This window comes from Sebastes fasciatus, chromosome 14 (assembly GCF_043250625.1).
Source record: "Sebastes fasciatus isolate fSebFas1 chromosome 14, fSebFas1.pri, whole genome shotgun sequence".
Classification (NCBI taxonomy): domain Eukaryota; kingdom Metazoa; phylum Chordata; class Actinopteri; order Perciformes; family Sebastidae; genus Sebastes; species Sebastes fasciatus.
The window spans coordinates 10466742-10486229 of record NC_133808.1 but is presented as its reverse complement, the minus strand read 5'-3'; the positions used below and the strand labels follow the sequence as shown (position 1 = coordinate 10486229).

Below are 19488 nucleotides of genomic sequence, written 5' to 3'. Positions count from 1 at the left end.
GGCTCTATACTGATCTGTCATGTCAGAGAAGGAAATGCTTAAATATTACAATTAAATAATTATTTGAATGTCAGAGATATACTTTAAAAAATTCAATATGGAACATGAAATATACATTTTTTCACAATAAAAATATCTGTTTTTAAAATATATTTTTTTTGTGTTATATTGCAACATATTTAGATGTCTAGAGGCCAGCCTTGTGGCACCTGTTACTGTAATTTTCTAACTGATGTGTCTTTACTTTAACATTTTAACATTTTCATCCTTTTTTGTCTTTTTTTTTAAACATTTAAAACGCAAAATAATTCAAGCATGAGTGCACATCTTTGAAGAGACTGTGGAGAAACATATTCCAGGTGCTTTAAAAACTCAAATGAAACATTCAATTTGTATTTATTTATTTTAATTAAACGGTATAAAAATAAATTAAAAGAAAAAACTATTTGAAATGAGGTCTCACAAACAGAGGGACAATGATAACGCTGACTATTTTATGCCACTTATAGCTTGAGATGGAAGATGAGAAACGATACTGTAAATGTCAAGAGCAAGAATAAACCAATTTTCCTCACAACACACAGTGTTCTGTGCAGCTTATGATTATATTTAATTGTAGAAGGCATCTCAGGTTTCTCTGTATATACATATGGAGGGGAGAAAAAAAACATATTTTTGTCGTTAAAAATACACAAAAAAAAAAAATCATGATGTGCTCACTGAGTAATTGATTTAATGAAGTTCCTATGAAACTAAAAACCAAGTACAGGTCAGTGGAGTAACCCCCCGGCGCGCCCACTGTCAGATGTTTAACTCCCGCGCTCCTTTGGGAGACACACCGGGGCTAATAGGTGAAACCACAGCTGCTGGATGAAGTTTGGCCGGAGAGGAGCGACATGTTCCCGCTGCAGACGTCCGACAATCCGAGAGGAAAACGGGACAAAGAGTTGAGAGTTTCCCCCTGTTTCCCATGCGCAATCCGTGAATCAGGGTAGAAAGAGTCCTTCCACACAAATAATAAAAAAAAGTTTTTCTCCTTTAAGTTGCTGCCGAGTTGTCCCCTATACAGGCTGGAGTTACTGTAAAAAAAACCCTCTAGAATAAAAGCTGAGTCTGTGTGCAAGCTGGAAGAAAAAAAAAAATAATCAAAATCACCTCCTTCTTGGAGTTGAGAGTTAACCGGCTTGGAGAAAGGTGCACCAGCAACTACTGGTCTGCGTTGTTCTCTGACTTACTTGATCATGAAACTTAAGACAGTAGCCAGGTAGGGAGCTCTGAAAAAGCCTGGCAAGATGCCCGGATAGCAAATAATGTGGCCGTTAAATGTGAGTTTGTATAAGAAAGAAAAGAACAACGGAGAGTTCACACTGGTGTGAAAGTTTTGGCACAGACAAACAGACAGGTGTGTAGCCTATATTCTTCTGTGGCACATGTTAATGTAAGTGATTGGACCTTAAATGTATTTGAAGTTTATGATTTTGCATATCAGTTATGATCACAGCAAAGTTTCACAGTGCACAGGTAATATTGTGCCACTAAATGAATCCTTTTCTTTTGGGATTTACAGTGCATTTAGAGGGAGAGGTGGAAAGCAGCAATACAAATCTTAATTATCCACATTATTAGGCAACATACAAATTAAGGGAACTGTTTTTTCCTCTTTGCAACATGGCCTATATTTGCGTTTTAACTTACTTTATTAAATGGGTATAAATATGCCAAATACAGTCTACTCTACAATCTCTATCTCTTATTTCCAGGGTTGTGTGTTTATTTCTGTTTAATCACCCACATCTTATTATTCACTTGTCATATTTAGGAAGTGTGATTTTAATTTAGTAACTGAGCGAAAAGCAGCCAAAGCTGTCACAAGGTGCTGCTGTTCTGCTATATTTGATTTCTGGGTGTGGAGGTGGGGTGGTGTTGGAGTTGGAGTGGAGGAGGGCTGCTGCTGCTGCTGCTTGCTTCTTCTTCACACCTGCTTTCCTCTTCACAAAAAAAAGGAGTTAAATAATAATAATAATAAAAAAAAAATGTTCTCCTCTGAAAAACTGAATATTTTTCTGTCACCATCAAGGTGAGGCCAAACAAGCACACTGCCATCTCAAAGCGCAGGTGCTCGGATCAAATGACCTGTGTTTTTTTTGTTTTCTTTACCAGTGCCCTCTTAACTTTTGTGACCAAAATGATCACTTCACAAGCCATTTTGCGCATTGTGCCAACAGCATTCAGGAGGATGGATAATGCTTGTAAAGTCTGACAAGACGCCGTTTGTTTTGGTCCTACGCTCGTCTGAGAAATTATCATTCAACCCCTTTAAAAAAAAAAAAAAAGGGGCGCAATTGAGAAAAAGCTGCGGCGTTTTCACTGCGACTTCTTGCGCTTTTGTCCTCATCCGAAAAGTGGCGTCTGCATGTCTGACTCTGCCGGTTACTGATTTGCAAGGCAGTATGTTAAGGTGGCCCATGTAAGTGATTTCCACGGGCATCCCACTAAAGGAGAACAAATCGCTGACAAAGGAGCGCCTTTCCCATTCAGCGGCGTCGTTAGGACAACCCAAAAGTATTTCTCAGATAATAAGTTCTACTTCAAAGCGTTTTCTCGCTGAAGGGTGACCGCTTCACTCCTTTTTTTTATTAAGTCTCCCTCTCCTTTTAATGCCCAAGGAACTGTCTCTGGTTATTTTTCACCCCGTGTTTATTTTGTAACATTCATGGAGCTCTTGTTTTCAAACAGGACCTTAACAAGAGCAGGCGACTCTTTTGGGGCCCTGAGCTCCATAAAAGTCGAGAGGAGGCCCACGAGTGCTTATCCATTGAATGAAGCAGCAGATAAAGTGTTTGTTTTTTTTAGAAATGCTGAAGGCTATAAAATTGATAAAGCCCCATTAATTCAACTAAACAAACCTGCAGTTGTTGCATTTAAAAAAAAAGTGTATAAGTGTTTTTTATTTTCTTGTAAAAATGTGCGTAATATTTGACATTGTTTGCACTCCATAGTTTTTGCATTTTATGGCCACACAGTCCCAACATCCTCCAGGTTGACCTGAGTCAAGTGTCTTAATTGGTGCACCTCAGAATGTGTTGTATGACTGTGCGTTTTTACACATTTTTCTTTTTGATTTGTCAAATTCTTAGCTTGCAAAAGTGTCTGCAAGCTTGTGTGTCATCTACCTGGTGAATTTGCGCATTTTCTGGAGAGAGAGGTTGGTGCATCCCAGAGCTTTGATTCTAGTTCATTTAGTGGCAGTTAGTGTTTTTCCAAGCAGACACATTGAAAATGTGAGCGTCTCACTACCCAATTGCCATAGAAATCCTAACGCACCATGAAGACTGTCAAAGCATGGCCAGCCTTCCTCTCAGAAGCTCCGCAGCCTTTGAAGTGGCGCAGAGACTCGCGTTGGTCAATTTTAATTCTATAGGCCGGACAGGCAACTCTTTGAAAGTGAGATTGTGCGTTTTAATGGAGGAAATAAGAGGGGGAACTTGTTTTATACACTCCTATACAAGGCCTTGCTTATTGTCAGATATCTTTTTATCTTTTATTTTTCCCCATGAATGATTCATGCCTCGGCTTGCTTTTGTTGCTGTCGCGCCTTTCAGAGGTAGCGCCATCAGGGGGCTATAAGTTTTCCCATTAGCTCAGTGATTAGTTTATACCAGCCTCCTTGGCCCGTTATAGGCCTTTTTTTCCTGAGATAACAGTGAATATTTTATAGAAATGTCTCCATAGGAAGTGAACACTTCTACTTTTTTTTCATTTCAGGTGAGAATGCCATTAAGAGTTGTTGATTCTTATTTACATTTCACATTTAAAAAAGGTAATTATTTGACAATTAACGCTTCCAAAAATACATTTGACAAGCTGAATTTCTGTGTAACCACTCCATTTACGCACTCTGATTTCCCAATTCACTCATTAATCATAATAATTTGACACTTTTTAATAATTTACTGTATATGACCTGTTTTTTTTATTATTATTTTTTTAGCATGAAATTTATTTTGTAAATTTAATTTTGAACATCAAGGCTCTGCAACAATCATAGCTGATTCATCTCTTTTTTTTTTCTTCTTTTATCCATCATGTCCAACGGCACCATGCACCTCAAAGAGAAAGACAGATCACTACAAAAAGGCATGCGAGAAAGGGACTTTTCACATTACACAGCCTATTCAAGTAAATGTTTCTTCTTTTACAGAACACAATTAAAAAAAATAAAAAAAGTGAACAGAAAATTAACATGAAATTGAGAAAAAAAAGAAAAACATCAGCAGGGTACTATGCATCACCAAAACTGATATTATTATTCTTTGGTGTTCCTGTAGTTCCAGTACAACATTGATACCAGCAAATAAATTACAATGTACAAAACAACATTTTTTTTCTTCTTGTAATTAAAACTACACAACATTCACAAGCATCAGTACAATTACATATATACAAATCCTACAGGGCCAAAGCCTGTCAGTGTAGACATTTAGGGTCTCAAGGGACTTACTCTTTAACGAGCATAACACTTGTGTATTTTGCATAAAATATAGTCTTAAATAGTTCTTAAATATTACAAAAATTCCATCCAAACACATGTATTGTATAAATCTGAAAAGGTAAAATGAGAACCCTTAAGACACTCAGATGTTTGCCTCCTCTCTTTTTTTTCTTCTTTTTTTTTCCTTATTGGTTTATCAAAGTTTGTACCACATCTTACAGAAATCACATGAAATAAAAAAAACTTCTAGATTTTTGTCCGTCAGCATTTGTTGCTACAAGCGGTACCATTTGTTTTCCTTAAATGTCTGGAATATGACAGTGATTGATAGCAGGCGAGTTATTAAACTGCAAGGGGGGTGATGGGAGGTCACAGGAAACATGTCATTTCAGCACACCAGTTGAGTCTTAAGCCATGCAGTTAATTAAACCCTGCATATTGCTCTTGTAAATAACAATAATAATAATAATAATAATTGTTGAAAAGTTCTATTCAGAAATTGGCTCATTTTAAAATGTTTGGTCCTTTTTAAAATAATAATGTCTGTCAAATGTTTTTATTTTGACAGTTTTGATCTACATTTTTAAGAAAGGTCAAGGGTCACCTCAGAGAAATTCCTCCTTGGGTAAGGCCTGCATTGCATCCGCAATAATAGCCATACAGTTAATTAAACCCTGCATATTGCTCTTTTAAAAATAACAATAATAATAATAATAATAATAATAATAATTGTTGAAAAGTTCTATTCAGGAACTGGCTCATTTTAAAATGTTAGGTCCTTTTTAAAAAATAATAATTGCTAATGTCTGTCAAATGTTTTATTTTGGACAGTTTTGATCTACATTTGAGGAAAGGTCAGGGGTCACCTCAGAGAGAAATCCTTCCTTGTGTATAGGCCTGCATTGCATCCGCAATAATACTGAATTACCTGCGTTTAGCACAGTCGTTTATTAATACCACAACTACAGTGGAAATAACAGATCAATATCCTTAGGGGCCAGCATGGCACTTCTTTCACTTTCACGGCTCAACTGGATGACAAAGTGTGACAGTCACGTGGTTTGTATTGTAAACATGGAGAGCATCAGAGCATTGTCCTCGGGTCTGAGTTTCTGAAAGAGTCCTCGTCCGAGTCTGACGTGGGCAGGTCGCTGGAGGGGGTGTGGAGGTGGTTTGGCCCACCACTCCCCTGGCACACGTACCACTCGTTGAGGTTGGTGACCTGAGGGGAGAGGTTGGAGGAGCGGTTCCTGATGTGAGTCTCGGAGGAGTTTGGAGAGAGAGGGTCTCCGAGTGGGTTCGTGGAGGAAATGTACGGGACGTTGTTGTTGTTGTTGTTGTTGGTGGAGGAGGAAGGAGGCGGGGGAGACTTGCAGTGCACCTTCATGTGCTTCCGCAGAGAGCTCGGGTGCGTGTAGGACTTGTCGCAGCCGCGCACCTTGCAGTAGTAAGGCTTGTCGCTGGTGTGGACGTGGGAGTGCTTCTTCCGGTCGCTGCTGTTGGCGAATTTTCGGTCGCAGCCTTCGAACTCGCACTTGAAAGGTTTCTCTCCTGATGGAAAGAAAACGAGAAACAGATGCAGTGTCAGTGTCAAGAATGTCAGGGTGGGACAAAAGTCCCCAAGAGAGATGTGTTTACATTTTTACGCACACCACAAGATTATTTTTACGCACACCACAAGATCAGAGCTGGAGAATTAATTTGTCCATATTCTCAGCATAAATAAATACAACATAAGGGACATTTGCTAATCCTGTACTTCTGATTCACTAAACATCCACTGTACCCCACACACCTACTTGTCCAAAGCATTTTCCAGTGTGAACACGTGTAACATGCCTTTAGGCCTTATGGTTACATGTATGTGTGTGTGTGTATGTGATGGAAGGAGAAGGAGGGGGGGGGGCACTCAGGAGACCACCAGGAGCCGTTTATGTACCGAGGTGGACTCTGGTTATAACTCGTCGCACACACACACACACACACACTGAAACATGCATTTTTTAAAATTTACATCATGCATAATATGTCAAATTGTGGATTGCAGGACATTGTTTTCAAAAATTGATAAGCAATAAGAAGGTTGCGTTCGGATGACTTATATTTTTATGGTAGATGACTCATTTATTTCCCAGGGGATTTTGCACCATTCAGTATTAAGGTGTATAGAGAGAGGCCTGTCGATGCTGGTGGCAGCAGACCAAAATTAAGCTCTCTCTCTCTCTCTCTCTCTTAGCCAAAACACAACCCTCAATCTGTGCGTAATGACAAAAACAAAAACAACAACAACAGCTCTCAAAAAGGCACTCATGAGGATTTTAACCTCGTGGAAAGTTAGCCTGCTTTTAGAGTCACTACATGTGTTTAACAACTCTGAGCAACATTTCACCACGATGCATGTTGTTGTTTTGGTTTGGACAGTGTATCCGGATAGATTTAGTTAGTTTCTCTACAGACAGACAGGTCGTATAGCCTATATAGCTCAAACTCATATGGTGGAACAGAAATACATCTTGCACATTGTTTAGATATCCCATACACATACACATGCACTCGTCGATATAAACTAAGCTTCTGCGTAAACGTCCTGCGCCTGCGGATAATTACATTTACGCGTGTTGTAGCGCTGTCCGTACGTAAGCACGTTTTTACAAATCATATGCCCTTAATCCTCTCACGCCTACTGCATGCATGCAGGCGTCTCGGCGAGTAGAAAAAGTTTATATTTAAAGAAAGGAAATGAAACACGAAACTGCCATCGCGTCACTGAATACAACTTTTGTGCGCAATTACGCACGGTCGCACTATCTATCCATTTATTTATAACAACATAAGGTCTCTTCGGATCGGATACATTCGAACGCTCTTCGATTATGAGTGATATTTTTTTTCAGATTACACAATTTAGAAAAAGTGACTGACCTGTGTGCGTCCTCTTGTGAATCTTTAAATTCTCCGATCTGGCAAACACTTTCCCACAGCCCGGGAAAGGACACGGGAAGGGCTTTTCTCCCGTGTGAACTCGGATGTGATTGATCAGTTTGTACTTCGCTTTGAACGCCTTTCCTTCGCGCGGACATTCCTCCCAAAAACAGACGTGCGAGCTCTGCTCCGGTCCTCCAACGTGCTCCACCGTGACGTGGTTCACCAACTCGTGCATGGTGCTGTAAGTCTTGGAGCAGGGCTTCTTTTGACTCAGCTCCTGGTCGATCCACTTGCAGATCAGCTCCTGCTTTATGGGCTGCCGCATGTATCTCAAAAACGCCCCCGCCGCTCCGTGAGGAGCAGAAGCGATGTTCACATTGAGGTTCATGGAGTTGTAGCTGTGGAGAGAAGAGGCTCCATAGTGCTCCGGCCTGTGCCCGAAGTGCTCCGGCCTGCCGTAGATGTCCCCCGGTATACCCAGGCGCATCTGCCCGTTGAGGGCATGATGATGGTGGTGGTGGTGATGGGCACCACCACCTGGGGACACCTGCTCGTGGAGTCCAGTAAAAAGTGAATGGGCCCCTGCACTTTCCGCGTGGCCATAAGCACCTGTTGGGGAGATGAACATGCCATGGTGATGAGGGGAGGAGGCGGAACTATGCTGGTCGCCAAGTGCATGCATAGCAGAGGCTGAGAGCTCTCTCCTGAGGATGAAGTCCCTGCTGCTCGAGGAGTAGCCTGAGTGGGGGTGGAAACCAACTGTGGTCTGAGCAGCAGCAGCAGCGGCAGCGGCAGCAGAAGAAGTGAAAGGTGCCGCGGTCTGGGTGGCTTCGTGGTGGCTCTGAATGTGCTGAGATGATGGGCTAAGTTTGAGAGCATTTGTCTGTGCCATGTGCTCGGGTCCAAATGGAGTGAGTGCCACTCCGGGGTCGTTGCCCAGCTCCCCAGGGTGGAGGTGGTGGTGGGCATGGTGGGAGAGAGGGTGATGCCCCCCTAGCCCCGGGAAGCCTGTCATATTCTGATGAGGAAGGGGTTGAGTCGCTGCCAAATCCGCTAATCTTATCGCCGGATTCCTCTTGTTTAAAGGGGGTTCCATGATAACTACACTGACAAGTCCATGCGCACTCTGCTCAATTGTTTTTTCACCACCCTTCTCTAAAACATTAGGAAAAAATATGTATATATAAAGGGTGTATATATATAAAGTTCTTTTTGTCCGGCTTCTAACTCTGCTTGCTCCCCCTTCCCAACCACTCTGTCCTCAAGCGATTGGCAGAACATACAACAGTTGGAGGACACAGTGGGGAATACAGTTTAGAAATGGCACTGCGGGTATTGGACGGATTTCGGTGACTGGCAGTTAGGAGAACGAAGCGATTGGCTGTCGTTCAGCGCAGCAGCTCAGCAGGGATCCGCCTCCTCACTCTCTTTAGCGCTGTTGACTCCAAAAAGTTGTACTCACACAAAGTTACCAGCAGATCTGTTTTTTACGCGCGGCTTTTTCTGTTTACTGGATGACCGACATGTCAGTTTTATGTGACAAACGCAGCCTAGTTTATCTCTTCTGGTAAAGTGTCCTTACTATTGATTTGATGTCGACATTGAAAAAGATAGAGAGAGAGAGAGCGAGAGAGAGAGGGGGAAGAGAAAAGAAGCCCGCTGCTGGTGGGTAGACGTATGTGACCAGTGTATAGATGTCTACAGAGGACACAACAGTCATGGCGTAAAGTTTATTTATTTGGCGTTTTGTTTTTTTTAGTTATCAAGAAGGATTTCGAAAACATGCAGCTCCTACTATTTAACTTTATTTGTCAGGAAAATATCAAATTAAAAAAGTGCAGACATTGCTTAATTATACAAACTATTTTACTGTAAAATATAATATCGTAAAATTATGATTAGATAGATAAAATAAAATAAAAACATCAGAAAAGATATTTCAGTCTGGTTTTGCTTTTTTTTAGGTGTTGCTCATTTTAACCCTATTCTCCCTCTCGCAATTATTAGTATATGAATATAGTTATTTTTTTCTTCTTATGTTCATAGAATAAATAATAGTACTATACTACACTTAAATTTTAGATAAGCTTTAAATTGAATTGTGGGTAGTGTAGGCTGTCATAACCAATCATACTATAATGCTGAAGTTAGGAAAACCAATAAAAATCTTATTTATTCAGACATTTTTTCATAACGCCTCAATAAAAAAATCCCATTAAATTAATTTATTTTGGCTTAAATATATTAAAAAGTAACGGTCGACCTTAGCGTGAGATATAAACATCCAACAGTAAACTAAGAAAGCGTAACCTACAATTTAATGTTAGTGAATATCTTGGCAGCACCTGTAAAAAAGTGTCGTGTACTTTTATTATCAGCACGTAATAAGCTTTAGCCATTATTTACCAACTTTTTGTAATCTTGGTTTATAATTAAAGTTGCCAGACATTATCTTAAACTGTATTTGACGCGCCATTGGAATAGTCAGCAGGACGTGTATCTGTCATTGATATATGTCTTAATTCAGACACCTTTCCAATCGATTTGTGATAACTGGGCTTAAAACTACAAAATCATCACATCATCAAAGTTGATGCAACTTGAACAGGAGCTCGCCCTTAAAAATGTTCAAGTAGAATAATGAACAGCACATTTCCCCTCTCAGGACCATGTTCTATAATTGATTTCCACCGTGTTAGAGAGAGGAAGGCTTTACATGTTATGGGCCTGTTGCACGTGCATGAAACTGATTTATGAACTTGATAATCAGCCACTGGAACAGAGGCTTTGAATAATCACAACTCCTACAATTGATATATAGCGTGTTGTATAGTCTTTGCAAAAATAATAATAATAATAATATAAATTTACAGCTGCTCATTTTTTTTATTTTATTTGCACACTTTGTCTCATATCTGTATTTTTTTTATTATTAAAAAAATCATAATTTAAAAGTCAGTAAAAAATGTGCATGTGCCACGTGTGTATCATTGTCTCGGGGATTTAGTTAAATAAATAAAATACGCCCAGCTCCTTCTGGAAACCCATAAAACCCAGAAGAGCAGTGGGTGCACTGTTTATGATTTGTTTAAAGGGCCCCCCATTTCATACACATTAAATTAAACAGCACATTAAATGGGACAAAATTAACAACAAGAATTATAAATTTTGCTGAGAACGCGTAGAAACAAAGGTTTACCATCCCTGGTAGCTTTAACCGTGACAGTTTGCGAATATAATGGACGTGCATTTTTTTTTTTGTTGGAAAAACACACTTCGTGGTCACAGTGTCGCACAGTGTTTCCACATGTATCATATTCTGCCATGTCAAATGAATGGAGATTGATCTATATAACACATATTTTTTTATTATGTAAATTAATAGAGAGAAAAGTTGAGTTTCTTGAAGGAATGGGTTAATTTTTATTGACTTATAGCTTCCAAATTACCCAAAGCTGTCGATGCCTCAGACACAAGAGAGGGGGGCATCTCTCTCTATCTCTCTCTCTCTCTCTCTCTCTCTCTCTCTCTCTCTCTCTCTCTCTCTCTCTCTCTCTGTGTGTCTCTCACCCCTTTAAAACAAAGACGCTTTTGTCATAAACAGGGTTATTTTACCAAAAGGAGTCAAGAGGGCAACATATGTGGTCTTAAAGGGTCAGAGGTCAAACATCCATGAAACACAAGGTCACAGGAGCCACACAAGTAACCTTCCAGTGTGTCAACATATTGATATTGTCAGATAACAAGAGAAGAGAAATGTGCCTTTGGCCCCCTCCATTATTACGCACAGGCAGAGCGCCTTCATGTGATCAACACTTACTGACTTTATTGATTAGCTTTGCGTCACACTTACAGTAACTTCAGATTCATTTCATGTAATTTATATTTTAAAATCTGTGGGTGTCTCAGTGTGTGTTGCTGATCCCAGAACCTGTTGAAATACTGGTCTTTGGGGGATTTTCAATAGACCTAGTCCTCCTTTTCTTCTCCAAGCAGAAGGGAAAACCTCTCTATACCCGATAGATTTTTTTTTTCTTTCTCCTTTTTAATTTTCTCTCGCTTTTCTCCCTATCTGGAGAAAGGTTTTGTGTTTTTTCCAGAGAAATAAAGAACTTCTTATAGGGGTCGGCAGACGTGACTTTGAACTTGGATCAGCTCCTGTGTTTCCTGTGGTGCGAGTTGAAATAGACTTGGAAGAATGGCACACACAACGCTCAGCCTGTCCCACTCCTACTCCCAGCTAAGAGACACACAATTTACCCAAAAAAAAAAAGTTTTTAAACCTTTCACTTCGCCTTCAACCATTATGTTGTAGCACTGGAGAGCCGAGGCAGACACAGAAAATGTGTTGTGTAATATGGAAGGGAACCGCACAACTTGTGGGATTTTTGGTGAAAATGTAAGTAAACTTCCTTTGACTTTGAATGAGCAGCTGTTGTGGCACATGGCCTGTATATAGGATATCCCAATTTGAACGCAGATTCAGTGCATGCTTGTGGAAAGTTGCCAGTAAATTTGCAAATTTTTCTTTTCAAAAAAAGACTTCCCTCAGTCAGTTATACGTGTTTGTACCATGGGAACCAAAGAGGAAATCACATTAAGAAAAAAAAACACATGCGTAAAAACAGTGGCTGCTGCCTATTGTTTTCTTGAGGGCATCGTTTGTGTCACACAGACACATGCTCTCAAAAAAAAAAAAACACCATAACATCTTATTCAATAATCCTAAAACTAATTATGGTGAGTTCGACCTCACAGGTCACTAATGGTTAACTGGGATCTAAGCGCAGTTCACCACCATAACATGTCACTTTAATTGCTGTGGTGAATGTGAGAACCACCGAGGAACCAGAACCAGCAACATATGGAACCATTAAAAAAAAACACGAACCACCAACAACAAGCACTGGCGGTTGCCACCATCAGTGTGAGCACTGGAGCACCGCTAAAAGGCCCAGTTGTGGTTCTATACCACCAGTGAAAAAACCACTGGACTCCATATGGAGCCACACATGCTTTTTCAGCTGTGAGGAATTATACAAGTGGCGAGAGATTCATCACATTTGAATGAATCTATAAACTGTGTATTGATTATTACGATGTATCAGCATTTAACATGCATATGTGCTATGTTTAAATAGAGCAATTCATTATAATTTTTCTTTTTTTTTTAAAGGGGGGAGGGTGTTACAGCAGTATATTCAGTCCAATTAAACAAAAAAGTTCTGCATTATTATTATATTTTTTGTGTCAAAGCGACTTAATGTAACCTCGGTATTTTTTAGCAGACTTTGGATGTCAATAAAATTATTTAATATTCAAAAACAATATTTGATGATTTACATGCGTAAAGAAGCCTGGAAATCAGTTTACACCCCCCCCCCCCCCCTCCTTCTGCAGTCATACTGGCATGCGTAAAGCTACTGAACGTTTGTGCGCAATTAGTGCAATTTTTAGATATCATGGCGGTTAATTGATAGCCATATATTTAATAGCACAGGCTGATAGAGGAGCGTGAGCGTTTGTTTTCCAATTGAGAAATGTGAAAATACAGTGAGCTGTTGCATTAGATTTAGATTTAGTAAATAACCCACCACTAAAAAGATGAATTCTCTAATCTCCAATCTTTCTTATTTCTCATCAAATGCTGCATATTTTTTTTAATATTTTATTCCTACTACAACTTGGCACCAACGCAATATAAACAACAAAAACATGTTCTCTCCTCTCCTCTTGTCGTGATCCTCTCTCTCTTGTATATACCCTCCTCCCCAAATCTTCCCCTAAAAGTAGGCGGTAATTATTAGTGGAAAATGGCGTTGCGCTATTAAGTCTCCGCAGCGCTACCTGCTATTGGAGCAGCACCTGGGATTGATGAGGCGCAGTGGCCAATGAGGCTGCGAGGAATGAATGAACGGGCTCCAGTTAAAGGGGGCGGAAGAAGAGGTAGAGCCAGTCCACGGAGAGAAACAGGGACCCTCCGCGAGAAACACAAGGCGAGAGCCAGAGAAATAAATACATACCCAATCGGAACGGCGATTTGTGTTGCGATGCTCCAGCTTACTACTCGCTCTGTGCGCGCAAGAGGACACCCAGTAAGATAATTATTTAATTCTTCCAGTGCATTCTTTTTTTTGTTTTTAAAAAAAACGCCGCAGTGGAGAGAAGAGGACACACTTCTTCACTTCGTTGGATTTTTTTTTAACTTAAACTAGAAGTAAATCCAGTGTTTCGATGCGCCTTCGAGCTGATTCTTTATTTTTTGTATCCTCATGAGCGGAGCTGAATGGCAGCCTTGATATGGTGTTTCTAAGGTTTGGAAGTTATATTGCCAGCATTTGATTCTGTTTCTTTTTTTTAACTTATTATTCTCTGCGACTGATTTATAAAACGAAAAAAAAATTGTCATTTACTGAAAAAAAGAAATCATGTTACTGGATGCTGGTCACCAGTTCCCCGGACTGGGAGTGGGGTCATTCGCCAGGCATCACTCAGCAGCCACCGAGATGCAGGAGAGAGACTTGAGTTTGGCACAAAATAGCTTTGTAGACTCCGCACACATGGGTGCGTTCAAGCTGAACCATGATCTCTCCCCGGGACAGAGCTCAGCCTTCTCCAGCCAGGCGCCCGGTTACCCCGCTGCGGCTCTGGGAGCGCACGCCGCCGCCCATGTCACGTCGTACGCGAGCTCTCCTTTCAACTCCACCAGGGACTTTCTCTTTCGCAGTCGTGGCTTCGGAGAATCCTCTCCGGCGAGCAGCCAACACGCTATTTTTGGCCCCACTGCGGGATCCCTCCATCACTCCCACACAGACACTCAAGGCCACATCTTGTTCCCGGGGATCCACGACCAGTCCCACGGCTCTCCGAACGTCCTGAACGGCCAAATGAGGCTCGGACTACCGGGGGAAGTTTTCGGACGCTCCGACCAGTACCACCAGGTTTCCTCGCCGAGGACCGACCCGTACTCGGCCGCGCAGCTCCACAACCAGTACGGCTCCATGAATATGAACATGGGGATGAACATGGCAGCCCATCACCATCACCACCCCGGTGCCTTTTTCCGCTACATGAGGCAGCAGTGCATCAAGCAGGAGCTCATCTGCAAGTGGATCGACCCGGAGCAGCTGAGCAACCCGAAGAAGTGTTGTAACAAAACTTTTAGCACCATGCACGAGTTGGTGACGCACGTCTCCGTGGAGCACGTCGGCGGTCCGGAGCAGACCAACCACATCTGCTTCTGGGAGGACTGCGCCCGGGAGAGCAAACCGTTCAAGGCGAAATACAAACTGGTGAACCACATCAGGGTGCACACCGGAGAGAAACCGTTTCCGTGCCCGTTCCCAGGCTGCGGGAAGGTGTTCGCACGGTCGGAAAACTTGAAGATCCACAAGAGAACACATACAGGTAAATTATCACAACAAACACTAGTTGGAAGGATTTTTTTCTGTTCATTGATTTTTGTTTAAGTCAAGTCAAATTTATTTCTGTAGCACATTTAAAACAACATGAGTGCTTTACAGACATAGTGCAGAATAAAAACAGGTAAACAGAGCAGACAACAACATTTCACACATCCACTAGACAGAGACCAAGATAAAGGTTAAGTAATAAGATTGGTGTTTATTGCTGTAACTATAAGCAGGCATGTGTATTAATTTCTCTTCTCTTGTAAACAAGTGTGCCTTGCCAAGCGCAAAATGAAGATCTAATTATCAGGCAGCTATTTCAGGCTGCTAAAGTAGATAGTATTCGTAGAAACAGACAAAGTAGATTTAGGATCACATCCAGGAGAGAGAGAGAGCAAATTAGTTTATTATAGCGTGCGTAATTTTACATTTATTCTGGTGTAAAACATTTCACATAGAAAACACATGCTGAGTGGATGTTTTCACTGTTTGGGGGTAAACTTTAAAAAAAGAAGAAAATATGGGTCAAAGGGGACAGTGCGTTTCGTGCTTCGTAGAGCAGCCAGACTGGTGTAGTAAATCATATCAATTTGAATGTGTTCTACGCTTTTATAGCTCACATTTCATATTTGGCCACACAGGGAAATTATTTCCATTAAATATTCCTAATCGATTTGTTTTGTTTGGTAGTTGTGGTGTATAGGTTTAGCCGAGGACAGCACCAGTCAGTCAGTAGTAGTAGTAGTAATGTTTATACGCGTGAGGAATGCCTTTTGTTTGCGTCCCCCTTTTGATACGAGCTATATAATAAAGGTGCTAGACGGGGCCATTACCATGCCTTTCACATTTGGACTTACTTTCTTGTGGGGAAATACATTATGGTGTCGTGCCATGAAATTGGTCAGGTGCTAATTAGATTTTTATTGTCTCGCAAGCAAATGGTTCAACCTTCTGTATCCATGGGCCTGCTGAGGACGGCCTTATTTATCCCCCCTCTCTCTCTCTCCCTCTCTCTCTCTCTATCTGTCCCACCCCCCCTCCAAATCACTATGTATGCGCATTATTTATTAACTCCCCCATCTCGTTTAAAAAAAAAAAGAAGCTCTAAACTTTGAATATCACAATAGAGATCATGTTTTAAATTGTTATTGATTGCTGTGTTTTTTTTAGTTCAAGCTGTAAACCCCAACTTTGGGATTTTACGCATGCAATGAGCTGCACAGCATTTATCTGTAATAATAATAATAACAATAATACAAATATCTGACTATATTTCTTTTTTTTTTCCCCTTACAGGAGAGAAGCCGTTCCAGTGTGAGTTTGAGGGCTGCGACAGAAGGTTTGCAAACAGCAGCGACCGAAAGAAACACATGCACGTCCACACGTCGGACAAGCCTTATCTCTGCAAAATGTGCGACAAGTCCTACACACATCCCAGCTCTCTACGGAAACACATGAAGGTAAATACGTGTGTGTGTGTGTGTGTGTGTGTGTGTGTCAGGCCTCTATAATGTTTATTATTATTAAAACACACTGATTTTGTATTGTGCATCATTCATTCTCATCTAAATTCAATGTTTTTTTTGTTGTTCTTATTGTGAATACTCATTTGTCTTATTTTCCTTTCAGGTCCATGAAGCGTCCCCACCACCACCACCATCAGACTCCTCACCAGCAGCCAGCTCTGGCTATGAATCCTCCACACCTCCAGGCCTGGTGTCTCCCACCACCGAGACCCATAGCAACACCACCCTGTCCCCAGCCTCAGCTGTGCACAACACCACCAACCACAGTGGCCTATCCTCCAATTTCAGTGAATGGTATGTTTAGGACTTGAAATGAAGCAAAACACACACTCATTTCACAGCACTGGGACCATTCAGCAGGAGATGGGGACAAAGTGCACTGCAGGAGAGGCACACAAACATTTGTTTATTTTATTATTTTTGATTCTGCCAGGGAAGATGACAACAGAGGAAAATATGTACAATAGTCGAGTTGTATTTCATATTGTAAATACTTACTAAAAGCCCACTTTCCCATTGGTTGTGCTAGTTTGTCAGTCTTTGGTGTATAGATGTTCCTTCAATGGTAGCTATTTCTCTAACTGGACTTTTAGTGCACATATTACGATAAAAAATTGTACTATAATGTTGAATATTGTGATCCTAAGGCAAATTGATTGTACTATACTAAACATCTATAAACTGGAAAGAGTGCCAAAGTTAACATTTAACTCAAAAACAGACCACAATATTATGCTTGTGAATGTATATTTTTTAGTTTACTGGGCTTAACTTGTGATGTTTTTGTGCTTTGCAAGTTTGAATTGTGAAATACTATCTGGAAGATTGTGGAGGAAAATAAACGTTGTGCCGTTCCATTTTCTGTAACTACGCCCTTCCTTTTTTGTAAATATCGACTGCCATATTTATCCATTTGTAATTAAATTATGGTATTTACTTGCTACAGATGAAACAGTATTTATAAAGAATGTTTCTTTACTATAAATATGTACAATTTACGAGCTAAACATGGGCAGTTGTTTCGTTATGTGCTTTTGTTCAAAGTTTTAAGAGGTGTTTTCTTCCTTATTGTGATAAGAATTTTACTGCATACAAATATAATAAAAGGTGTTGCAAGTGCTAAATATTTTCCTTTTTTTGCTTTTTCATACTTGTCTGTTTTGTTGGCTGCTTGGTGCAGTTTAGTGGAGTTATTGTTTGGGGAGGCATTTAGTGTGTTTTGGAATTATTCAGGCACTTTATTACGTCTCAGACTCATCTCTCAATTATTGTCCTTCTGGGCTAAACGACAATATGGTGTTTTATCTCAAGCTTTGCAAAGCATTCTTACAGGCCCTAAACAATGTGGCTGTTGTGGTGCAAAAATAAACAGGAGATTTTGGCATTTAAGTAAAATTGTGTACACAGAAACCATACATTTAACAAGGAAGACAATTCAAACTAGTTAAATAATTTGTAGCAGAGTTTTAACTAGTTTAATTTAAGCAAAGAAACCCGTGCAAACTAAGCATTTTCATCCTGCACACTTATGTTTCTCTGTTCATTTAGAAAAAAAACAGCAAAGCTTTGTCTTCCGTACATCATATCTTGTCACTTTATATTTTCCCAGCTCAGTTACTGAGTTTATTTGAAAACACAGCCACTAAATGTGACCCCCATCCCCCCACCCTGGACACTTCACTGCACAGTGAACTTGAACTTGACTCGGCTTATAGTCCTCTAGTCTCTGAGAGCTTCTCCGTGCTCTGGCTGGAACCTGTTCTGGGATCTGGCCATATGTCTCTGTGGTTCTGTTATTAATTCAGATGGTTTTTAAGAACGCTTCAGGGCGTGTTTGTTTGAATCTGACGCATTGTAGGCTGTGAGTACACAGCTGATGGCATGGTTTGCTTGTGTTGCTCATACAGATCTGAGGGCTCTTTGAAGAATACATATTACAATCTGAGGCCTATACATTAAGGCTATTATGTGAATTAAATAGGCTAAAGAAAAATAACAGTGTTTGTCAGGTGGTTGTTGGTGGTTGTTGGTTGTTTTGGCGAGATGCTGGCCTCTATGACTGTTGTCATATGAGTCGTGCTTCATAGACATAGAAAACACATGGTGGGACCTGCTATAGTTATGGTGGAAATCCGCTGCAGGCCGACTCTTGCAGCAAGTGGCACTCTTTTCTGTCTTATGGAGCTGCTTTTGGCTGCTGTTGTCTCCTACTATTATACAGGCTCACTTTGCTTTGGCTCACAGAATGATGCAGTAAATAAAAAGGTTGGTAGGATCTCCATGAAGGGAAGTGATGCTGATTACAACCAGGCAATGATATCAACTAAAATCAATTAGAACCTACTAAAAACAATGCTTTCACCCTTGTTAAAAAATCTTTTCAGATTGTTTATGGCTCACATATTTACAATCAGAGAGCTTTTTTTGGCAAAAGTGTGTAAACTGAGATGGTTAATCTCCAACTATTGTTTTATATTCATCTTATTTAGCAGCTGAAATCACCTCCTAATGTGCCCCTTCAGTGGTTGACCTGGTGACCTCTCCGACGGAGGAAGGTATATGACCTGTGTGGAGTGGGAAAGGTCAGCTCCTCCACACAGTGCGTCGATGCCGGTTCCTGTTCGGCTCCAGCTGAGCTGATATTGATCCGCAGAGAAGGAAGCACTTTTTTCTCTCCCCTTCTCACAGCTCCTTGTGCATTGTTGCCTGTAGGCTACTGTAAGGATACTATACTATCAGTGCACACATGCACCCAGCCGGCCTCACTTGGGCTTGCACGGAGCTTGTGTGTGTTTTTCAGCAGTCACACTTGGACTCAGGCCAAAGTTCAGGAGGAAACCTTTTGAGGTCATGTGATAAGTTCACTGAGCAATTTGAAGCGTTCTGCATGAGTGTAGTTTAAAGTGTGCGTTATTGCGCGCAGGCTGCGGTGCAGCGGAGGTATCGGAGAGGACGTGGAACTTGCTTATCCATATTTTTATTTGCGAAAAAAAGAAATTGTGCGCCCATTTGAGAGTTTTATTTATGACACAATTATAGACAGTTGAACATCATAGTTAAAGCTTCTTTTTTTTTTGCACAATGCACATCTGAATAGCCAGATATGTGTCTATTTTTTTTAATCTAACATCACATC

At 40.7% G+C, this 19488-nt stretch overlaps 2 protein-coding genes across 2 annotated transcripts; one reads left to right on the top strand and one right to left on the bottom strand.

Moving 5' to 3' along the window:
- Window positions 1–3946: 3946 nt before the first annotated feature.
- On the bottom strand, window positions 3947–8774 carry zic5 (zic family member 5 (odd-paired homolog, Drosophila)). The gene is made up of 2 exons (XM_074658678.1): window positions 7415–8774; window positions 3947–6043 (listed from the first exon to the last, which is right to left on the bottom strand). The coding sequence occupies exons 1-2, from the start codon at window positions 8511–8513 to the stop codon at window positions 5577–5579; spliced, it is 1566 nt and encodes a 521-aa protein (XP_074514779.1). The 5' UTR covers window positions 8514–8774; the 3' UTR covers window positions 3947–5576.
- Window positions 8775–13222: 4448 nt separating this feature from the next.
- Window positions 13223–17478, top strand: zic2a (zic family member 2 (odd-paired homolog, Drosophila), a). The gene is made up of 3 exons (XM_074658679.1): window positions 13223–14824; window positions 16123–16286; window positions 16456–17478. Exons 1-3 carry the CDS (start codon window positions 13846–13848, stop codon window positions 16654–16656), a joined length of 1344 nt encoding a protein of 447 aa, XP_074514780.1. The 5' UTR covers window positions 13223–13845; the 3' UTR covers window positions 16657–17478.
- The last annotated feature ends 2010 nt before the right edge of the window (window positions 17479–19488 follow it).

Excerpts from the sequence above, each read along its gene's own strand:
- zic5 (XM_074658678.1), bottom strand. The coding sequence starts at position 8,513 with ATGGAACCCCCTTTAAACAAGAGGAATCCGGCGATAAGATTAGCGGAT. Across the intron at positions 6,044-7,414 it reads TCACAAGAGGACGCACACAG|GAGAGAAACCTTTCAAGTGC; the intron begins GTCAGTCACTTT and ends TCTTTCCATCAG.
- zic2a (XM_074658679.1), top strand. The coding sequence starts at position 13,846 with ATGTTACTGGATGCTGGTCACCAGTTCCCCGGACTGGGAGTGGGGTCA. Across the intron at positions 14,825-16,122 it reads CCACAAGAGAACACATACAG|GAGAGAAGCCGTTCCAGTGT; the intron begins GTAAATTATCAC and ends TTCCCCTTACAG. Across the intron at positions 16,287-16,455 it reads CTCTACGGAAACACATGAAG|GTCCATGAAGCGTCCCCACC; the intron begins GTAAATACGTGT and ends TTTTCCTTTCAG.